Source organism: Pararge aegeria, chromosome 3, assembly GCF_905163445.1.
Source record: "Pararge aegeria chromosome 3, ilParAegt1.1, whole genome shotgun sequence".
Classification (NCBI taxonomy): domain Eukaryota; kingdom Metazoa; phylum Arthropoda; class Insecta; order Lepidoptera; family Nymphalidae; genus Pararge; species Pararge aegeria.
The window spans coordinates 14,135,019-14,150,818 of NC_053182.1; the positions used below are offsets into that span (position 1 = coordinate 14,135,019).

The following is a 15,800-nucleotide window of genomic DNA, read 5'->3' on the forward strand; positions in this document are numbered from 1 at the left end:
GTGTCAAATAAATTACTACCATGAAAGAAAATACTTATCTTATGCTTTATAAATAATTTTACTAAACGTAAAATTTAAATAGTATTTTTATATTTTATTTCAAGAATTTTTTTTTCGATGCGATGAACGATAAGAACGACTTTCATGACGACTTCTGTCTCGATGCCTGTAGTAACGCTCATCGTTTTTGTCTGTGCGTTTTGGAGAAGACCGTCTTGGCGAAACTATTGGTTTTCTTTCTGGTGATTCGGACCATCGCCAGGATCGCGATGATCGCTCTTGTCTAAAAAAACAGGTATATTTTACAAGTACAAAAAGATAAGAGAAACATTTGGAAAGTTAATAAGAGTTAATTAATTTCTACCTCTCAGAATGTCGATTTTCATCATATGATGGCTTCATAGGATTTCTAAACACATGTAGAAAATTGCAAGTCCGCCCTTTTGGACAGCGTCTACGGGTTTGCAGTCCTGCCATAAAATAAAAACTTATTTGCATTAAAAATTCAGATAAACGAGCGATCGAATTGCTCTCAATCGCGTCCTTCACGGAATTCACCTCAGTTTGATCAGTGCCAAGTGTGAAATTTTCTGTTATGGAAGAAGCGCCATCTAGTTACAATACTTGGAATCCGTATTGTCGCTCCGTTATCCGTATCGTAGTTATCTCGATCACATAAGATCAAATAAGTAAACGTTGCTTGGTAGAAATACTCGCACTTGGCACTCAGACCTTAAATAGCATGTAAATCTTGAGAAGTATACCACAGATAGCATTATTCCATGATGAGATCTGACAGAATCGCACTGTTAGCTGCTTGCTTGCATACCACCTTGCGTGCAGAGCTCGATAAGCCAACACAGCACTGTGAATATCTGCATATTCTACATATGTGTTACCGCGAAGATGCTTCTCAAAATTATTGCATACCTATAAATTAAAAGAAAATGAACATCTATGCTTAACATTATAAAGAGGAAAGATTTGTTTGTTTGTGAATTCGTAATCGATAAACTTTGAAACTATTACCTCTTGATAAAATAGAAAGCTATTTTATCCAGAGGTAACATAGGCTTTATTTTATTATAGTAATTATAAGATTTCAGCCTGAAATAACAGTATTTGTAACGCTAGTCGAAATAAACGTGGTGCGTTATCCGCGTGCGCCGAGTAAATGTTTCGGTATAAGTAGATACTATATACTATAAAAATAAAGTCGATCTAGGAAAAAATAAAAAAATCAATTGAAATATTAAATAAGCCAAAATAAGATATTTTATTAATTTAAAATTTTAAGGTGATTGTAATATTAATTTTTACAAGAAACCATATTTTATTTTTAGTAGATAAACTTAGCAATTTTTATATAATATGTTAAGGTTCGTTTATGTGTAAGGCCTAGTTATTGCTGATGAAAAAGGAATGTATAAACTATAAAAGGAAAACTACCCAAGCTCTAAATACTTAGGATACATAAATACAGATTGGAATTACAAACCTTGCCAGAATAATTGATCCGTTAAACTCTTCAAAGTATTTATAATAATTGAATGTACATTTGATAATGTACTATTACTCTGCATATTTATTATGATGTTTTTTTCTGAGTTAAGACAGTTGAAATTATATAAGTATAACAATGAATAGGCACTTTTTGCCCGGATAAAAGATAAAGAATCGTTGAAAATAATCAACAAGGAATTAGGGTGATCAATAAGGATAGAAAGGATTATAAAATAAAATAGAAAATTCCTTTTCCAACAAAGGTAAAAAAACTATATGGTAGGACATTCTTTACTAGGGTATTTGAATGCCTCTTTTTTCATCTCAAATAAACCAAAATTCTATTTTAAAGCTAAAAATATATCTTTTTTATATAACTACTAGCTGTTGCCCGCGACTTCGTCTGCGTTTGATTTTGTTTTTAAAGTATTCAGTATCACTAAGCCTTAAATGAGTATAGTAGTATTTATATATATGTAACATGTGACTGTCAATTAATTATAGACAAATAATTTGCAATAAAATAAAATTGCGATTATAATTAAAGATCTAAGCTATCCTATCTCTTAAGTTGGCCCAGACTGATCACGGTGTGCCAATTTAATTTAAAATCGGTTAAGTAGTTTAGGAGTCCATCGCGGACAAACATCGTGACAGGAGATTTATATATATTAAGATAAATAAAAAAAATAAAAAAAAAAAGAATGCCAAAAATTTATAAAAACTTATACGTGTTAACTTGCTGTTATGAAACTAAAATTCTCTAATTGAACTTTTGTTTTATACTATGAAAAGATAGAACAATCAGGGGGCACGGCAGTGCTCCAGCTAAGTCGAGCGCGAAGCAAACACTGCCGTACCATCCTTTACTGGAACGATTTCGCCGCATTTTCAAGCCCCTATTTGAGAACATTTGGATAAGACCAGAACGCAGAAATTTTCGTCATCCAGTAAGCTGTAATCACATACTTATAATCCAAAATATCAAGTATGTAGCTCATTTAGTTACGAAGTTAAGCGAAAATGTAAGATCGGTGGTCGATCTGACGCTCTAAAAAGAAGAGTGCAGAAGTCATCATTGTCAATGCTGAATGCATATGTTGCACAATCAACAATAGCCTAAAAAGGGACACTAGCGTCCAATTACCAATACCAGTATGGGCTCGCTTAACAAACGTAGGTAGTTACAACAGATATAACATTATATGTAAACAAAATTGACTTTTACCCACTAACGTATAAACATCCAAGTCGCACAAAATTATCTATCTACTATTGTCTATAATTAATAATAAAGAATCGCAGTAAGGAAACTTGGCACGACTTTGTCTCGATTTCATTACTTTTTAGAGATAAACCAAGCAGCTCCACTGAGTTTTGGCTAGTTTTTTAACAGAATGTTTTTTGTTGGCATTATACTATACTCCCTAGTTTTGAGAAACTTGTACTTATTTAAAATTTAAGTAAAAACACTAAAAATTATAAAATTATTTAAAAGCGATATTTTTAATACAGTCTAATACCCTACTAGGACTACCCTACTTTTATTATACATTACATAATAGGGTAGTTTGGCCAAGTTATGGCAGTGAAGATTATTTGAATGAATCAGTTTATCAACTCTGGTTTATACTAGTGTATTGTGTTGGGTCAAATATCTAATCTCTCTCCTTTTGAAGAGACTTGTACCTGTTTTTGGATTCTAACTATAATGTTGATAATGACGATGATTAAGAAGATGAAGACAATAACATAATTTTGCAAAGGATACTTTACCAGCAACATTCAAATTAGCTTCTAGCTTTGACTCACCTTCAACTGCACAACTTTACCAAATTTCTGAAACTCTGGTAGTATGTCATCAAAAAAATTCTTGAAGTCCTTATATGTATCACTGTCCTCATATTCCAACATGATATCTGTATCATATTCATTAGAATTGGCATTTTCTAAACCAAAATGGCCAAACATATTTTCAGCAAGGAGAACCTAGAAAATATTAAATAGCATTTGTGATAGTTGTAAGTATTTTTGGGGGCTGAGTCAAAGTTTGCACCTCTAACTTTTATGAGTTATGCGCGTTTTAAGAAAATCAAAATATCACTTGCTTCGACGGTGATGGAAAACATCTTGAGGAAACCTGCGTGCATGAAAGTTCTTCATAGTGTTCTCAAAGGTATTTGAAGTCAACAAATCCGCACTGGGCCAGCGTCGAGGACGACAGCCTCAACCCTACTCATTGTGGGATGAGATCCATGCCCTGTAGTAGACCGGTAATGGGTTGATATGGTATGGATATATGATGATGATGAGTTATTTGCAAAAAATATATAAAACTCATGCATGAAAGAATTTTTTTCCTGTCTAACCGTGAATAATGTTCACAGTGTTATAATAGTGCATACATTAAACTCTGATACAATTTCACTTTTCGCTTTGGATAACATGTTTAATAAATCTAAATTTTGGTAGGTATTATAATGGTCCAAATGCAGCATTGAACCCAGTTTAATAGGTAATGAGTTGTTTGCTTAATCACTTTTATTTTTAACAGACCATACCTTAAAGATATCATACCTTTATAGAAATTACATAAGAAAGTAGTAAATAAAAATTATAGCAATTTTTTAATTTAAAAGATAATAAATTAAATAAATGCATATTTATTTAATCAATAAAATAAAACAAGAAATGAAAATAAATATTGTATATTAAAACTGCAACTTAGTGCAACTACAGCTTAGGTGGCAAGTAAAACAAGGCGAAAATTATTTTAGTAATACTTACTTTACTTATGCCTGGGTACTTATGGTTCCGAGAGCACTCATCCCCAAAACGGCAACAAGCAGTTTTGACAAAAAATGGGCATTCATCACAGTCAGGCCTTGTTTCATACAAAACGGTCAATTCTTCAGGAAGCTGTGTTAAATCACCATTTAAGAATTTTTCCAAATTGCTCATAAATATTTCCTGTCTTTTTCTATTTTCCTCTTCAATCTTCATTAATCGTTCCTTTTCTTTTTCTCGTCTTTGTTTTTCAATTTCCCATTCCTGTAATATATGAAACTTAGTTTATTTTTCTTGTTTTATTTACTGCATGCAACTGCAACAGCCTACAATAATTGCTTTAGGGTGAAATGTTAATGGAACAATTAGTTTTAAGTTTAAAAAAATTCCACTGTTCTGAATGAAGATTTTGCAAAATTATTCATTGCACACCATGGAGAATAAGTGAAAAAAATGTTTGCAAGACATGCAGTTGAATGCCTAACCTGGTGACAGATGGTCTGTCTCATTTTTTTGTCCAAAGGTTGTTTGTTGCAAAGTTATTAAGGAAAATTCGTAACAACAATTGTCCACTTAATATTTTAGTAAAATGATATTTATTTATAATTTTAAATCAAAGAGCAAAACTTAAAATAATCGTATTCTTAATCTTTGCTTCACTCCCAACAAAACAGGGCAACCTCTTACATAATTACTTTATTTCCCTATTATTCCTCTAGCAAGTCCATAAATATAAATATAAACTGTCGAAAACTTACAAGCTTAAGTTTAGCCTGCTGTTCAATATGCTTTTGTCTTAACATCTCTTTTTTAATTTGAATTTTCTTCCATTGCTCCATTGCTATTACTTCTGCTTGTAACCATTTTTCATTCTCAATGTTATTCTGTTTTTCTATTTCTTCAATTCTATGTAGCTCTAAAGCCTCTTGTTCTTTAAGCAAATCTTGGTCTTCATCAGTATAGGAGAAATTAAAATCTGAAACATGAAAATATTTTTTTAATTATTTTTAAGTACAAATATATGTCAAGTTTATATTCTAAAAACATATTTCTCAATTATGTTAAACTACATAAACTATATGTATAAACATAGCAAAAAAAAAATTTGCCGGTCTCCTTTATGCTCTTTCTAATATATTTTATCTTTTTCCTTTAATTTTTTGGCTTAGTCTTCTTAAAGTTTTCTTGTTTTGTGTGATAATAATGTTTATCCCCAGTCTTGCCTCACAGCAAAAGCTGTTTCTTTGAATGCTATCAGAGTCCAAAATTTAGCAATTATTTACATTGTTCTTGCGTAGTAAGATCTTTAGTGTTTACAATTATTCATCATCATATCAAACCATTATGGGTTTCTTCCCACAAAGAGAAGGTTTTAGGCTATAGTCCTATACACTGTGCCCGTGAAGAACTCTCAAGCATGCAGGTTTCCTCAGGAAGTTTTCCTTTACAGTTAAAGCACTGATATTTTAATGGCCTAAAATACACATAACTTAAAAAAGTTAGAGGTGCGTGGTAGGATTTGAACTTGGCTCTCAAAAGTATAGCCAAAGTCGTAACCACTCTGCTATCACTGCTGTTTTAATTATTAATTTTTTTAATATTTAATTTCATAAGAGTTTAAGAATGTATCTAGTTTTATACCTATTCTTTGCAGTTAATAGGCTATTCAATGTTCATGCTTTATAATATGACACTAAGTATATCTCTCTATTTCTTTATTTTTACCTTAGATAAAAAGATAAATTACACAGCATATTCTTAGGCACTTATTTAAGCCCTAATAATCTATGATTTTTATTTTTTTAACTATCCTTACTTATATTACTAAGATTCCACTGGCTGACGTTGATAAGGCATTTTTGCATGCAGTTATTATTAAAACACATGATACATGGACATGTGGTACACTAAATCCAAATTCACCATGCAGATGATGAAGTAGATGGGAATTGCTCTAAGCAATATTCTTGAGCATTCACAGTAATACGATGGATATCCTTGGTATAGAAGACAATCAACTGAAGATGGTGGAAATTTGGCAACTAGACACAGGCAATTTAAGAGATTGCAATTTCCAATTTGATTGACATTTGCAATCAAAATAAATAAAGCTCAAAGTCAATCTTTAAAACTGTGTGGTTTAGATTTAGATGAGCATTGCTTTTCACATGGACAACTGTATGTTGCGTATTCCAGAGTCGGCAAACCAGTCTTTATATCTACAGACAGTGGAAAAAAAACTATTGTATATCCACAAGTATTGCAAAATTTAACTTATATGAAATGTATTCTTTGTTTTGTTTCTCATTTCTCAACCATGCAATCACAATGTGCCACAGCAAAGCGTGGCAGGGTACAGCTAGCATATTATAAATGCGTTTGTTTGTTTGTCCTTCCTTCACACCCTAACAAAGCAACCAATCAACTTTATTTTTGGTATAGTTAGTTGAAAGGAAGAAGAGTAACATAGGCTACTTCTTCTCCTATGAAAAGCAGAAGTTTTCACTGGGTTTGTGTCAAACCGTAACAAACAAGGACGAAAAAAAAGGGATAGTTTTTAGATAATTAGAATAAAGTCAAATAATAGTTGACCATATTCACCTCTTTCTTTTGCCCTTTGAGTTCTAATTCGCCTTCTTCTTTCTCGTTTTACAATCTTTCGCCATTCTTTATGCCTAAATAATTAATTAAAAAAATAAATATTGAGCTTTTTATTTTTACATTAGTATTCAAAGATCTATAATTGTTTTATTACTTTCCCATAATGCACCAAATAGTCATTAATGTTCAATTATTATTTAACATTTAGTACACAATGTTCTTACAGAATCCTTACTCTGGGTTATAAATATATTAAAAATTAGCTCTAGAATAGTGATTACGCGATTATATACTGCTGGTATTTAATAGGGTTCTACACTATGCTGTTTACTTTTTTATAACAACATACACAAAACACAATTTAAAAAAAAATAACGATCGACTACGACGTTTAGCAACGAATAATGCCGTTACTACGTAGTAATGTACGCTTGTTATTTTTAAAATAATTTAATTTTAAAACTAAGATCAAATGAAATGAACTGAAAACGTTAGTAGCCATATCATGGGTTTTGCGAGGTTTTCTTCTTCTTTTGATTTATGGCGAGGTTTTCTGTTTTTGCTATGGAGGGTAGAGGTAAGGAGAGTCATCTGTGTATATGAAAAAGTGTCGTCAAAATGTATTAAATTAGGATGGCGCCACATTTGCATCAGGGTAACTCTTAAAAGAAACGCCAAATATAAATATTGTTAGAGTAGGCTTGAAAAATAAACAAGGAAGTATGGAGATACAAGGAAGTAAGGTTATATTTACCACAATATTTTGTACAACGTAAGTTGTTGAAATTCTCAATAATTAACTACTTTAGTCGATAATGACATTAAATTTTTTAACTCGGCATACTTCAATTCATCTACGATTGCTACATTCATACCATACCCTGTGCATCCACCAGCGCCATTGTGGAGGATTTTTGAACTGTTATTTAGCGCATACACTGGACACTTTTTCAACTTTTCTCCCATATAAGATGACTCTCCTTAACTCTACCCTCCATAGTTTTTGCATTTCAAAAATTTACATGTCAATTGTCAATTGTCAGGAGTATATATTTTTCTAACTGGACTTTAACTAGACAGCTAAGTTCTAGCCTTTTAGAGACACTTTTTACTCTGTGCTTTTTTTTATCAAGATCAAATGTGCTGCTGCCTCCACATCAAATTGCTATAAATGCATTAATTATTAAGAATTTATTATTTTTGTAATTCGTAAAAGTTTTAAATAACATGCCATTAAGAAATTATTGTTACTTTTCAAAATTTGTATGAAAGAGTTTGTTGAGGGTAGTTCATAATTTTCGAATAGTAAAGTAATGTAGTGTTCAAGGTGGTATTGGAGTAAAAACTAAGCTAGATTAAAGATTGTTTTTATATTAATTAATTTATTTAATGGATAGACAAAAGGAAATCTTCAAAGTTAACATTGTAAACAAAAATGAAAGAGAGTTGACCAAATTATTAAAAAGTGGATTTAATCCTAATTTTGAAGGTGGATGGCCTATTCGATTAGCAGCTCGTCACGGATTGCACTCTATTGTTCAACTATTAATGCAATATGGAGCCAATCCACACCTACTAAGTGAAGCTGGTAAGTTAACTGCTGCTTGATTTCGTATCTAAGGTTCCATTTTTATTGATAGGTGATAACTACTTTTACCACAGCAGTTAATCATGACTGCACAATGAAATAAATGAACGTAGGCGAAGTCGCCCCGCATTTAAAATGTAAAGTGTACCTATTAATTTATTATTAAAATATTTTACTTGTAGGTGCGTCAACGTTGCAACTTGCCGTTTTTGCAGCGTGTCACTGGGAGACTGACGAGTGGACATTTTTACTATCGTGCTGCGATTCATCTCAGTTAGCTGATGGCGCAGCTGTCGCAATTATTTTCAATAATGTTGCAGCACTGAAGAAAATTCTACAAACAGGACGATGTAACGCTAACATTCCAACTACCTTAACAGGTTATCATTTGTGTATTCTTTCTTAACATGATTCATAACAGACGAGTTTTTGCTTCCAAGCTTAGCAGTAGCAGAGCTTTTTGTGACACAGCTCTTCCGTGGAAGTACCTACTACAGCCACGTATATTTCTGCCGTCAAGCAGCATTGCTGTGTTTTTGTCCTACGCTTTAAGTCGGTGAACAAGTTTACTAGAGTGTCTACCTGTGGGCTGTGCTATAGTTATCATTAACGCTACGCAGTTATGATGAATAAATCTAAACAACATACCATTAACACACTAAATAAAATTGAACATACTTTCTAAATCGTGCGCAATTTGCTGTTCTTTGGTTAATATAGTGTTATAATGTGTTTTAGGTAAAACCGTTGACGACCTGGCAAGGGGATATAAACTGAAATACTTATTAAATGCTCCTGTGATCCAAACTAATCTTCAAATTACGCCTAATACATCACCTCGTGTAACAAGAACGGTGAGGTTTTATTTTGCAACTGTAGATAATCCTTAATATAAATCTATATCTATAAATAACTTCCCGTGATTAATATCTCATCTTTGTTTAGTGGAAGTAGGTAGATACTTAATACGTTTCAGAGTAAATACGATATTATATTATTATCGATACGATATAATACTATCTTACAAACTTAGAACTATTTTTATTTCAGGATGTCAGAAGCATACAAGTACCACATCAAGGCCATAGGAATTTGTCTCCCTCGGTGGCCCGTTTCTTTGATCTAACAGCTGGTCAACCATCATTAACTTCACCGCGTAGCCCAACACGATTATCGTTTTCTCCTACCACTCAACGCCCATATTAATAAGCTTCTTCAGACAACTTGATTTTACATTTTACATTTGATGCTACAATTTAATGTAAAGGTGGTTTAAGTAGGAAATTTACAAATTCCACTATATAAAAAAAATTCAAATATTTTAATAATTAATTTTAATTTAAATACGACATATTAACATGTATTATTGATTATGATCATGAAGACTTTGAAAGTATAATAATGAGTTCTGACAAAAATTATAATGACAAATTTAAATTAACAAATAAATGGCATTTTAATAATTGATAATACTTTCACCAAGTTTTATTTTACTAGACGAAATTTAATTTAATAAATATCCCTGAGTTGACACTGAGTTGGTGTACAAAGGCTCACAGCTTGAGTATCAGACATTTCGTTATGTTCCATCTGAAAAGGATATGTAGCCAGAATTCTATAGGTACAATTCAATTTCATCTTATTTATGAATACATTGATGGATACGCAGAGATCATTGCCAAAAATCTAATTGCAATTTGAAAGCCACTTTAGATCGATCACTCGCAACTTTTGTCTATAAGACGACGCAGTGACTAATTTCTGATATAAGTTAAAATTAAACGAAGAAACCTACGGGGAAAATGGAATAAAATTTAAGTTATTATAATTCATAACTATGAGTCATTGCATACTAGCAGCGGCTCAAGACAGCGGGGCAGTCCTTGTGCCGCTTTGTGGGGCTCCGAGCTTTCCAGCGAAACCGATCCGTTGTTTGCATTTATGATGGTGTGTAGGTTACCAATTGAGTGAGAGTTAAACTTGCTAGGGGTCCCGTACCTACCCAGATACATTGCGGAAAACTAAACAGTATGCAGATATTAAAATTATAGAGCAAAAAACAATAAAACACGTTGCTAATTTCTTGTATGGAGGACTCCGTAATTTTTTTTTTTCCTTTTTATTTTAATTAGTTGTCGCTAAATGTGCTGTAAAAGACTCAACTCTCTGCCTGTTAAGATTCATGAGATGCAGCCCACTGACAGGATGAAAGGATGAACGAAAACGAATACTTAGTAATAGGGTTTCTTTGGGGTTACGGAACCCGAAAACGTTTATTATGAAATTGTTATAAAAAATTTCAGTTTCCTCTGAAGTTATATAAATAATGAATAAATAAATATACTACAACAATACACACATCGCCATCAAGCCCCAAAGTAAGCGTAGCTTGTGTTATGGGTACTAAGATGACTGAAGAATATTTTAATGAATAATATACAGACATTTTCCAGTTGTGGGAATCGAACGCACGGCCTGCGTGCAAAGCAGGGTCGCTGCCCTTTGAGCCAATCGGCCGTCGAAATATACTTACGTTATTACGTAGCGAATGACTTTCGTTATGATTTGCTTCAATAATTGTCAGAGGAACTCCAAGGAAACTTGGCATTTTACTTTTTAAACAATTCATAAACCTCATTAATATTAGCCGCTGAAAGAAAAAAAAAATAAAGTTTAACTCGTCGCTTTTTTTTTCATGCGCACTACTGAAAAGAATTTAATTCAGTTTTCACCAATGTATAGCCTAATTCTAAGAGGTTTCAATTTACCTGCTTTATCAAAGTTTATTTAATGTGATATGAATAATTATTGTGGTTTAAATCTGTGAAATTCCAGCTACTTCGCAGATGTACTACTATTGGCTTTAACTTTATATATTATCCGCACTAATTTTATTATAGAATCAATCTATCCTTTGGTGAGAACCTAATAAAAGTTCGTACCTATACTATGGTACACACCTAAGAGACAAACTCGACAGAACGGATAAGTATAAAAGATACCCTGGATGATATGAAGATTTACGTCCAGACTAGTTAAAGTGAAACTTCTTTAGAATCGATGTGATTTCAAACTCGATGAAACGAAAAAATAAGTCCAGAGACAAACACATACATCCAGCGAGAGAATGAGATAGATCACATTAGAAGTTCTCGGACTGCCAGTGTTTAATGCATGTGTTTGCGCCTGCGTATTAGATAGAAATTTTAGTATAAGTGTGTTGATTGTTGATGAATATTTATTTGTGTCAATATTTTCATCTCCTTGATAAATTAATTTTAAAATTATGCCAAAAACTAAGGTTGAGAAAATCGTGAATACTGGCGGAATAAAAATAAAAATAATATTAAAAAACCGCAAAATAGTTGTAGCTGATAGTCTACTTTCACTTCAATCTCTCGTAGGCTACATTTCAGAGAAATCTCTTCTGCCGTGTGTGAATAAATTGCACAGGATTTTTTTAATCTCGTGCAATTTATACGCAATTTATATAGTAACGTGCTATTCTTTCTCTATTCAAAACTTAAAGATGAAATTAAGTAGGTAACTTACTTCTGTTGGTTTTGGTAACGGTGCTATGATGGGAAAGTTCCTGGTTAAGCAAATTGAAGGGTATGTCAACGGATCACCGCGCCAGAATCTAACCGTATAGTAACAAGGATGCTCCTTTTCCGGTAGTCTATAACCATGCTAAAGGAATAATAATTATTTGATAAGCTAATTTTTAGGGATGCCATAACTTCTAGAAATCAATACGGGACGTTTTTTTCTCAATAATAATAAAATCAATATATCACTTTTTTAATAAAAAAAAACTTAAAATTAAAACGCGGTCGGTTCCCGTATTTGTGATCCGACCATGTATTTTCTCTACAAGCCAAGTTAATATAGCAGACTTACAATATTTTTCCAATGACGCCGTAGATCCTTATAACATTGGAAATTAGAAGATTTAGGTAAAACATCACAATATTCTTCTATTACACCTTTGTTGAGGCTTAAAATAAGTACGTTTTCATTAAAAAAATAGTACCTTCATTGTAAGCGTGGAAAAGGATCAAACTTCTTATTGTTATCTAAGAGGGGGGAAGGGGGGGGGGGGGGGTTGACTGTACGCCTAAGGGAAGAGATAGGAATAATCCATTCATGTGGTATTGTTTATGCGTGGTAGGTATTTGATATCTCTATTTAACTCAGTTCTATTTGAATGCGAAAGATGGACTGATGCATAGGTACGCACGGGTTTTTTTAATCTGTCTACACGTGGATAACATTCGGTTTAGGTCAAATTTGTAAGCATTGATTTTTTTGTGGAAAATGCTACTGGCACGATACAAATTCCTTAATTTTGTTTTAAAGTTGCCATCATATTCCAATTTTAACATTATAAGTAGATTCACTAGAGCTTTGTAAAAATCAATACTAACAAAAACATGATAAAACACGGGTAGGTAGATACCCGTATCTACCTATGACGGAAATAAAATGAACGCCGCAAAATATGCAAACAGCATTTTTTAGTCTGTTAACACAACAGGTAACACCTAAGTATTATTTATTAATTAATGAAGTTTTTGTGTTGCGCACAAAAGTATGACTTAGATATAAATAACGATCCATTACCTCGGAAGAACTCTGACATATTCACCTTCTACAAATTTTTCTCCTTGACATTTTATCATGCGGATTTTGACGGGTTTCAGTTGTAATGTTATTGTGCTTTCTGTAATAGATTGTAGGTAGGTACATTGAGACTTTTTGAGACTCAAAACATATTCATTAAATTTGCGGAATTCCGAATGAATTCCGCAAATTCCTCAATAGATTGACCTCCACTGCTGTATATAGGTCTCTGCACGGATTTTCAAATTTCAGGGTCATGTGCCACCTGCCAGCAGCTCTCTGAAAATTCGCTTAATGTCGTTTACCAACAACTCGTTTTCCAGGTCCGATTCCAGCAGCTTGAGACTCCAGCGTTCATCGGTTCTCTGTTATGTATTTATTTTCAACAACAATAAACAATTTTTTTAGTGACATAACTTTTTAGGAACGCCTATCCTTAAGGTTTTTCTAACTCTTACTGGAGATTTTCGTCATTTTATATCCTCTGCATACCCTGTGCATACCCTCTATGCACGCCACTGGTGATAAGTAGAGCTTTTTGTGCCATATAATGTTTCGGACTGAAGGGCTTGGTTGCCGGTGTATTTACAGACACACACCTTATTTTTTTGGCTCCGGTTTTATGCGATGGTATTCCGCTTACATCAGCTTGTTGCAACAATTATTACTATAAAATAGCCTTGCTAATACAGAGTTTATTTATTTGTGTTGCCCATATTGTCGAACCAAACTGGCTTTATATCTAAAAAGACACACTGCCTACCTACTCATAGTGTTTTTTTTATAAATAGTATAAAAGGCAGTTTTTTAACATAAAATTAAAGGTCACACAAGTAACCTCGTCGGACCCGCACCTTTCTATGCTAGCTTTAAAGAGGTACTTACTGTTCATAAAAATCTTGCATTGAATACCATCTTGAGGTTCAACTGCCGTCAAAAAATCTCTATTGTTTATGTAGTAATTATATCCAAAGACATTCCAAACGGGTGCAATTTTAGCCGACATAGTGTAATGGAAACACATTTGATACATCTCTGAAGTTACTTCGCGGATAGTACCATCCTATAATATCGAGCAGTCAGTCAGTCAATTACCCAAAATCTATCTCTATCTATCTATATATAAAAAAAAGAAAGTGTGTGTGTATATCCGTATAGGCTCCGAATCGGCTGGACCGATTTCAATGAAACTTTTAGGGAATCTCCGGATTGACCTGAGAAGAGAATAGAAGAGAATGAATACGCAGAGAAATAAATGATTTAATATATTATGAGACTTAAATTAAAAAATTAATGATGTAAGTTTATTGTTTAAATAAAATAAAGCAAAATCTAGCCCGGCGAAGCGGGCTGGGTACGCTAGTATAATATAAAATAATTATCATACCTACTAAATTGAAATGGAAATTGTGTCCATTACAATGCAGTAGTTGTAAATCTTAGCCTGCATTATCATTTAAGAGTAGGTGAGATTGCGGTCAAGGGCTAACTTGTTGTGGAATAAAACAAAAGCGCCACAGATATAATATACTCATTTTAAATCTAAATGACGAAGCCTTTCTATAATATTAGAAACCTGGAGCTCTAAATATACAAATTATGCGATAATTTGTATATTTTATATAGTTAATTGCGATAAAACAAATATAAACACTTGACCTACCAATACATTTAAAAAATGTGTATAAACAGATCTAATACAGCGAAGGAATTCATCAAATGAATAGTAACCTACATTTGATGAAATCCAGCCAGCCTCGCTCTCATCTTCCGCAAGATTGAAAAATGATTGTAAATGTTGATGTTGGAAAAGAGCAACTACTGAGTTTCTTGCCGGCTCTTCTCGGTAGTATCTGCTTTCCGAACCGGTGTTAGAGTCACTACAAACATACATACTTGAAGTTTCAAAAGTGCTTATAAAGTAGGCCTACTTGAAATAAACCAATTTTGAATTTGAATTTAAATCAAAGCAAAAAATATTGGCTTAGGTTTTCAATTATCGCTTGTTTCTGATCGGAGGTTATGAAAAGCAGATTTATGGAATTTAATTCCAACATAAACAATTATTTGAGTTCTAATTTGACATTTTTGTTAAAATTAGGCATGTGGGTAGGACCTATCAAAAATCAAATAAAAACCCACAACATATAAATAAAAAATTTAAACTTACTTGACTCAAAGAGAATTTAATGAACAAAGAAGTCAGTCGATCATAATCATTCCCAATTTTATTAAAAATAATGTGCAATTCCTTGAGGTCACTTTTATCTGGACACGCCATTAGTGATGAGGCAGAAAATATGATCATTCTAAAACATATTTAGATTCTAATACATAAGTACCTCAGTAAATTGAAGGATTTATGACAATACGATACTCTGACGTACTTACCTACATTTAAGTACTTTCCAATGGAAAAGAGAGGGTGTGGAACGATCGTGTTTGTCGTTTATATTGGCAACGACTTTGAGGTATCCCAAATTATTAAAATTTGAGTTTGGTATGTTATAAATATATTGGTTACTCATATTTAGAATTAGAAGATACTTTCTCTATTTAAAAACTTTCTACTCTAGTCAGAATATTCTATAAATTTATTTTACATAGAAACCTATTTTGATTTCAAATTTCCGTTTGTAACGAATTTGCAATTATCGCGCCTTTGGAAAATCAATTTTCAAACCAGAGACAAAATACT

General features: G+C 32.5%; 2 protein-coding genes across 2 annotated transcripts; one reads left to right on the forward strand and one right to left on the reverse strand.

Moving 5' to 3' along the window:
* Positions 1-68: 68 nt before the first annotated feature.
* LOC120636665 (U2 small nuclear ribonucleoprotein auxiliary factor 35 kDa subunit-related protein 1) lies at positions 69-15,630 on the reverse strand. The gene is given in 13 exon segments (XM_039908233.1): positions 69-283; positions 365-470; positions 765-930; positions 3,316-3,492; positions 4,291-4,554; positions 5,049-5,238; positions 7,925-7,963; positions 12,003-12,169; positions 12,380-12,476; positions 13,103-13,202; positions 13,988-14,165; positions 15,273-15,411; positions 15,494-15,630. Coding segments are annotated over 13 exon segments (1,944 nt in total). The 3' UTR covers positions 69-99.
* On the forward strand, positions 8,191-9,790 carry LOC120636655. The gene is made up of 4 exons (XM_039908220.1): positions 8,191-8,479; positions 8,662-8,859; positions 9,218-9,333; positions 9,530-9,790. The coding sequence occupies exons 1-4, from the start codon at positions 8,281-8,283 to the stop codon at positions 9,683-9,685; spliced, it is 669 nt and encodes a 222-aa protein (XP_039764154.1). The 5' UTR covers positions 8,191-8,280; the 3' UTR covers positions 9,686-9,790.
* Positions 15,631-15,800: the final 170 nt, after the last annotated feature.

What these genes read in the sequence shown, in the direction of transcription:
- LOC120636655 (XM_039908220.1), top strand. Translation starts at nt 8,281, where the DNA reads ATGGATAGACAAAAGGAAATCTTCAAAGTTAACATTGTAAACAAAAAT. An exon ending in CATTCCAACTACCTTAACAG is followed by an intron (nt 8,860 to 9,217) that starts GTTATCATTTGT and finishes AATGTGTTTTAG; the next exon opens with GTAAAACCGTTGACGACCTG. An exon ending in CACCTCGTGTAACAAGAACG is followed by an intron (nt 9,334 to 9,529) that starts GTGAGGTTTTAT and finishes TTTTTATTTCAG; the next exon opens with GATGTCAGAAGCATACAAGT.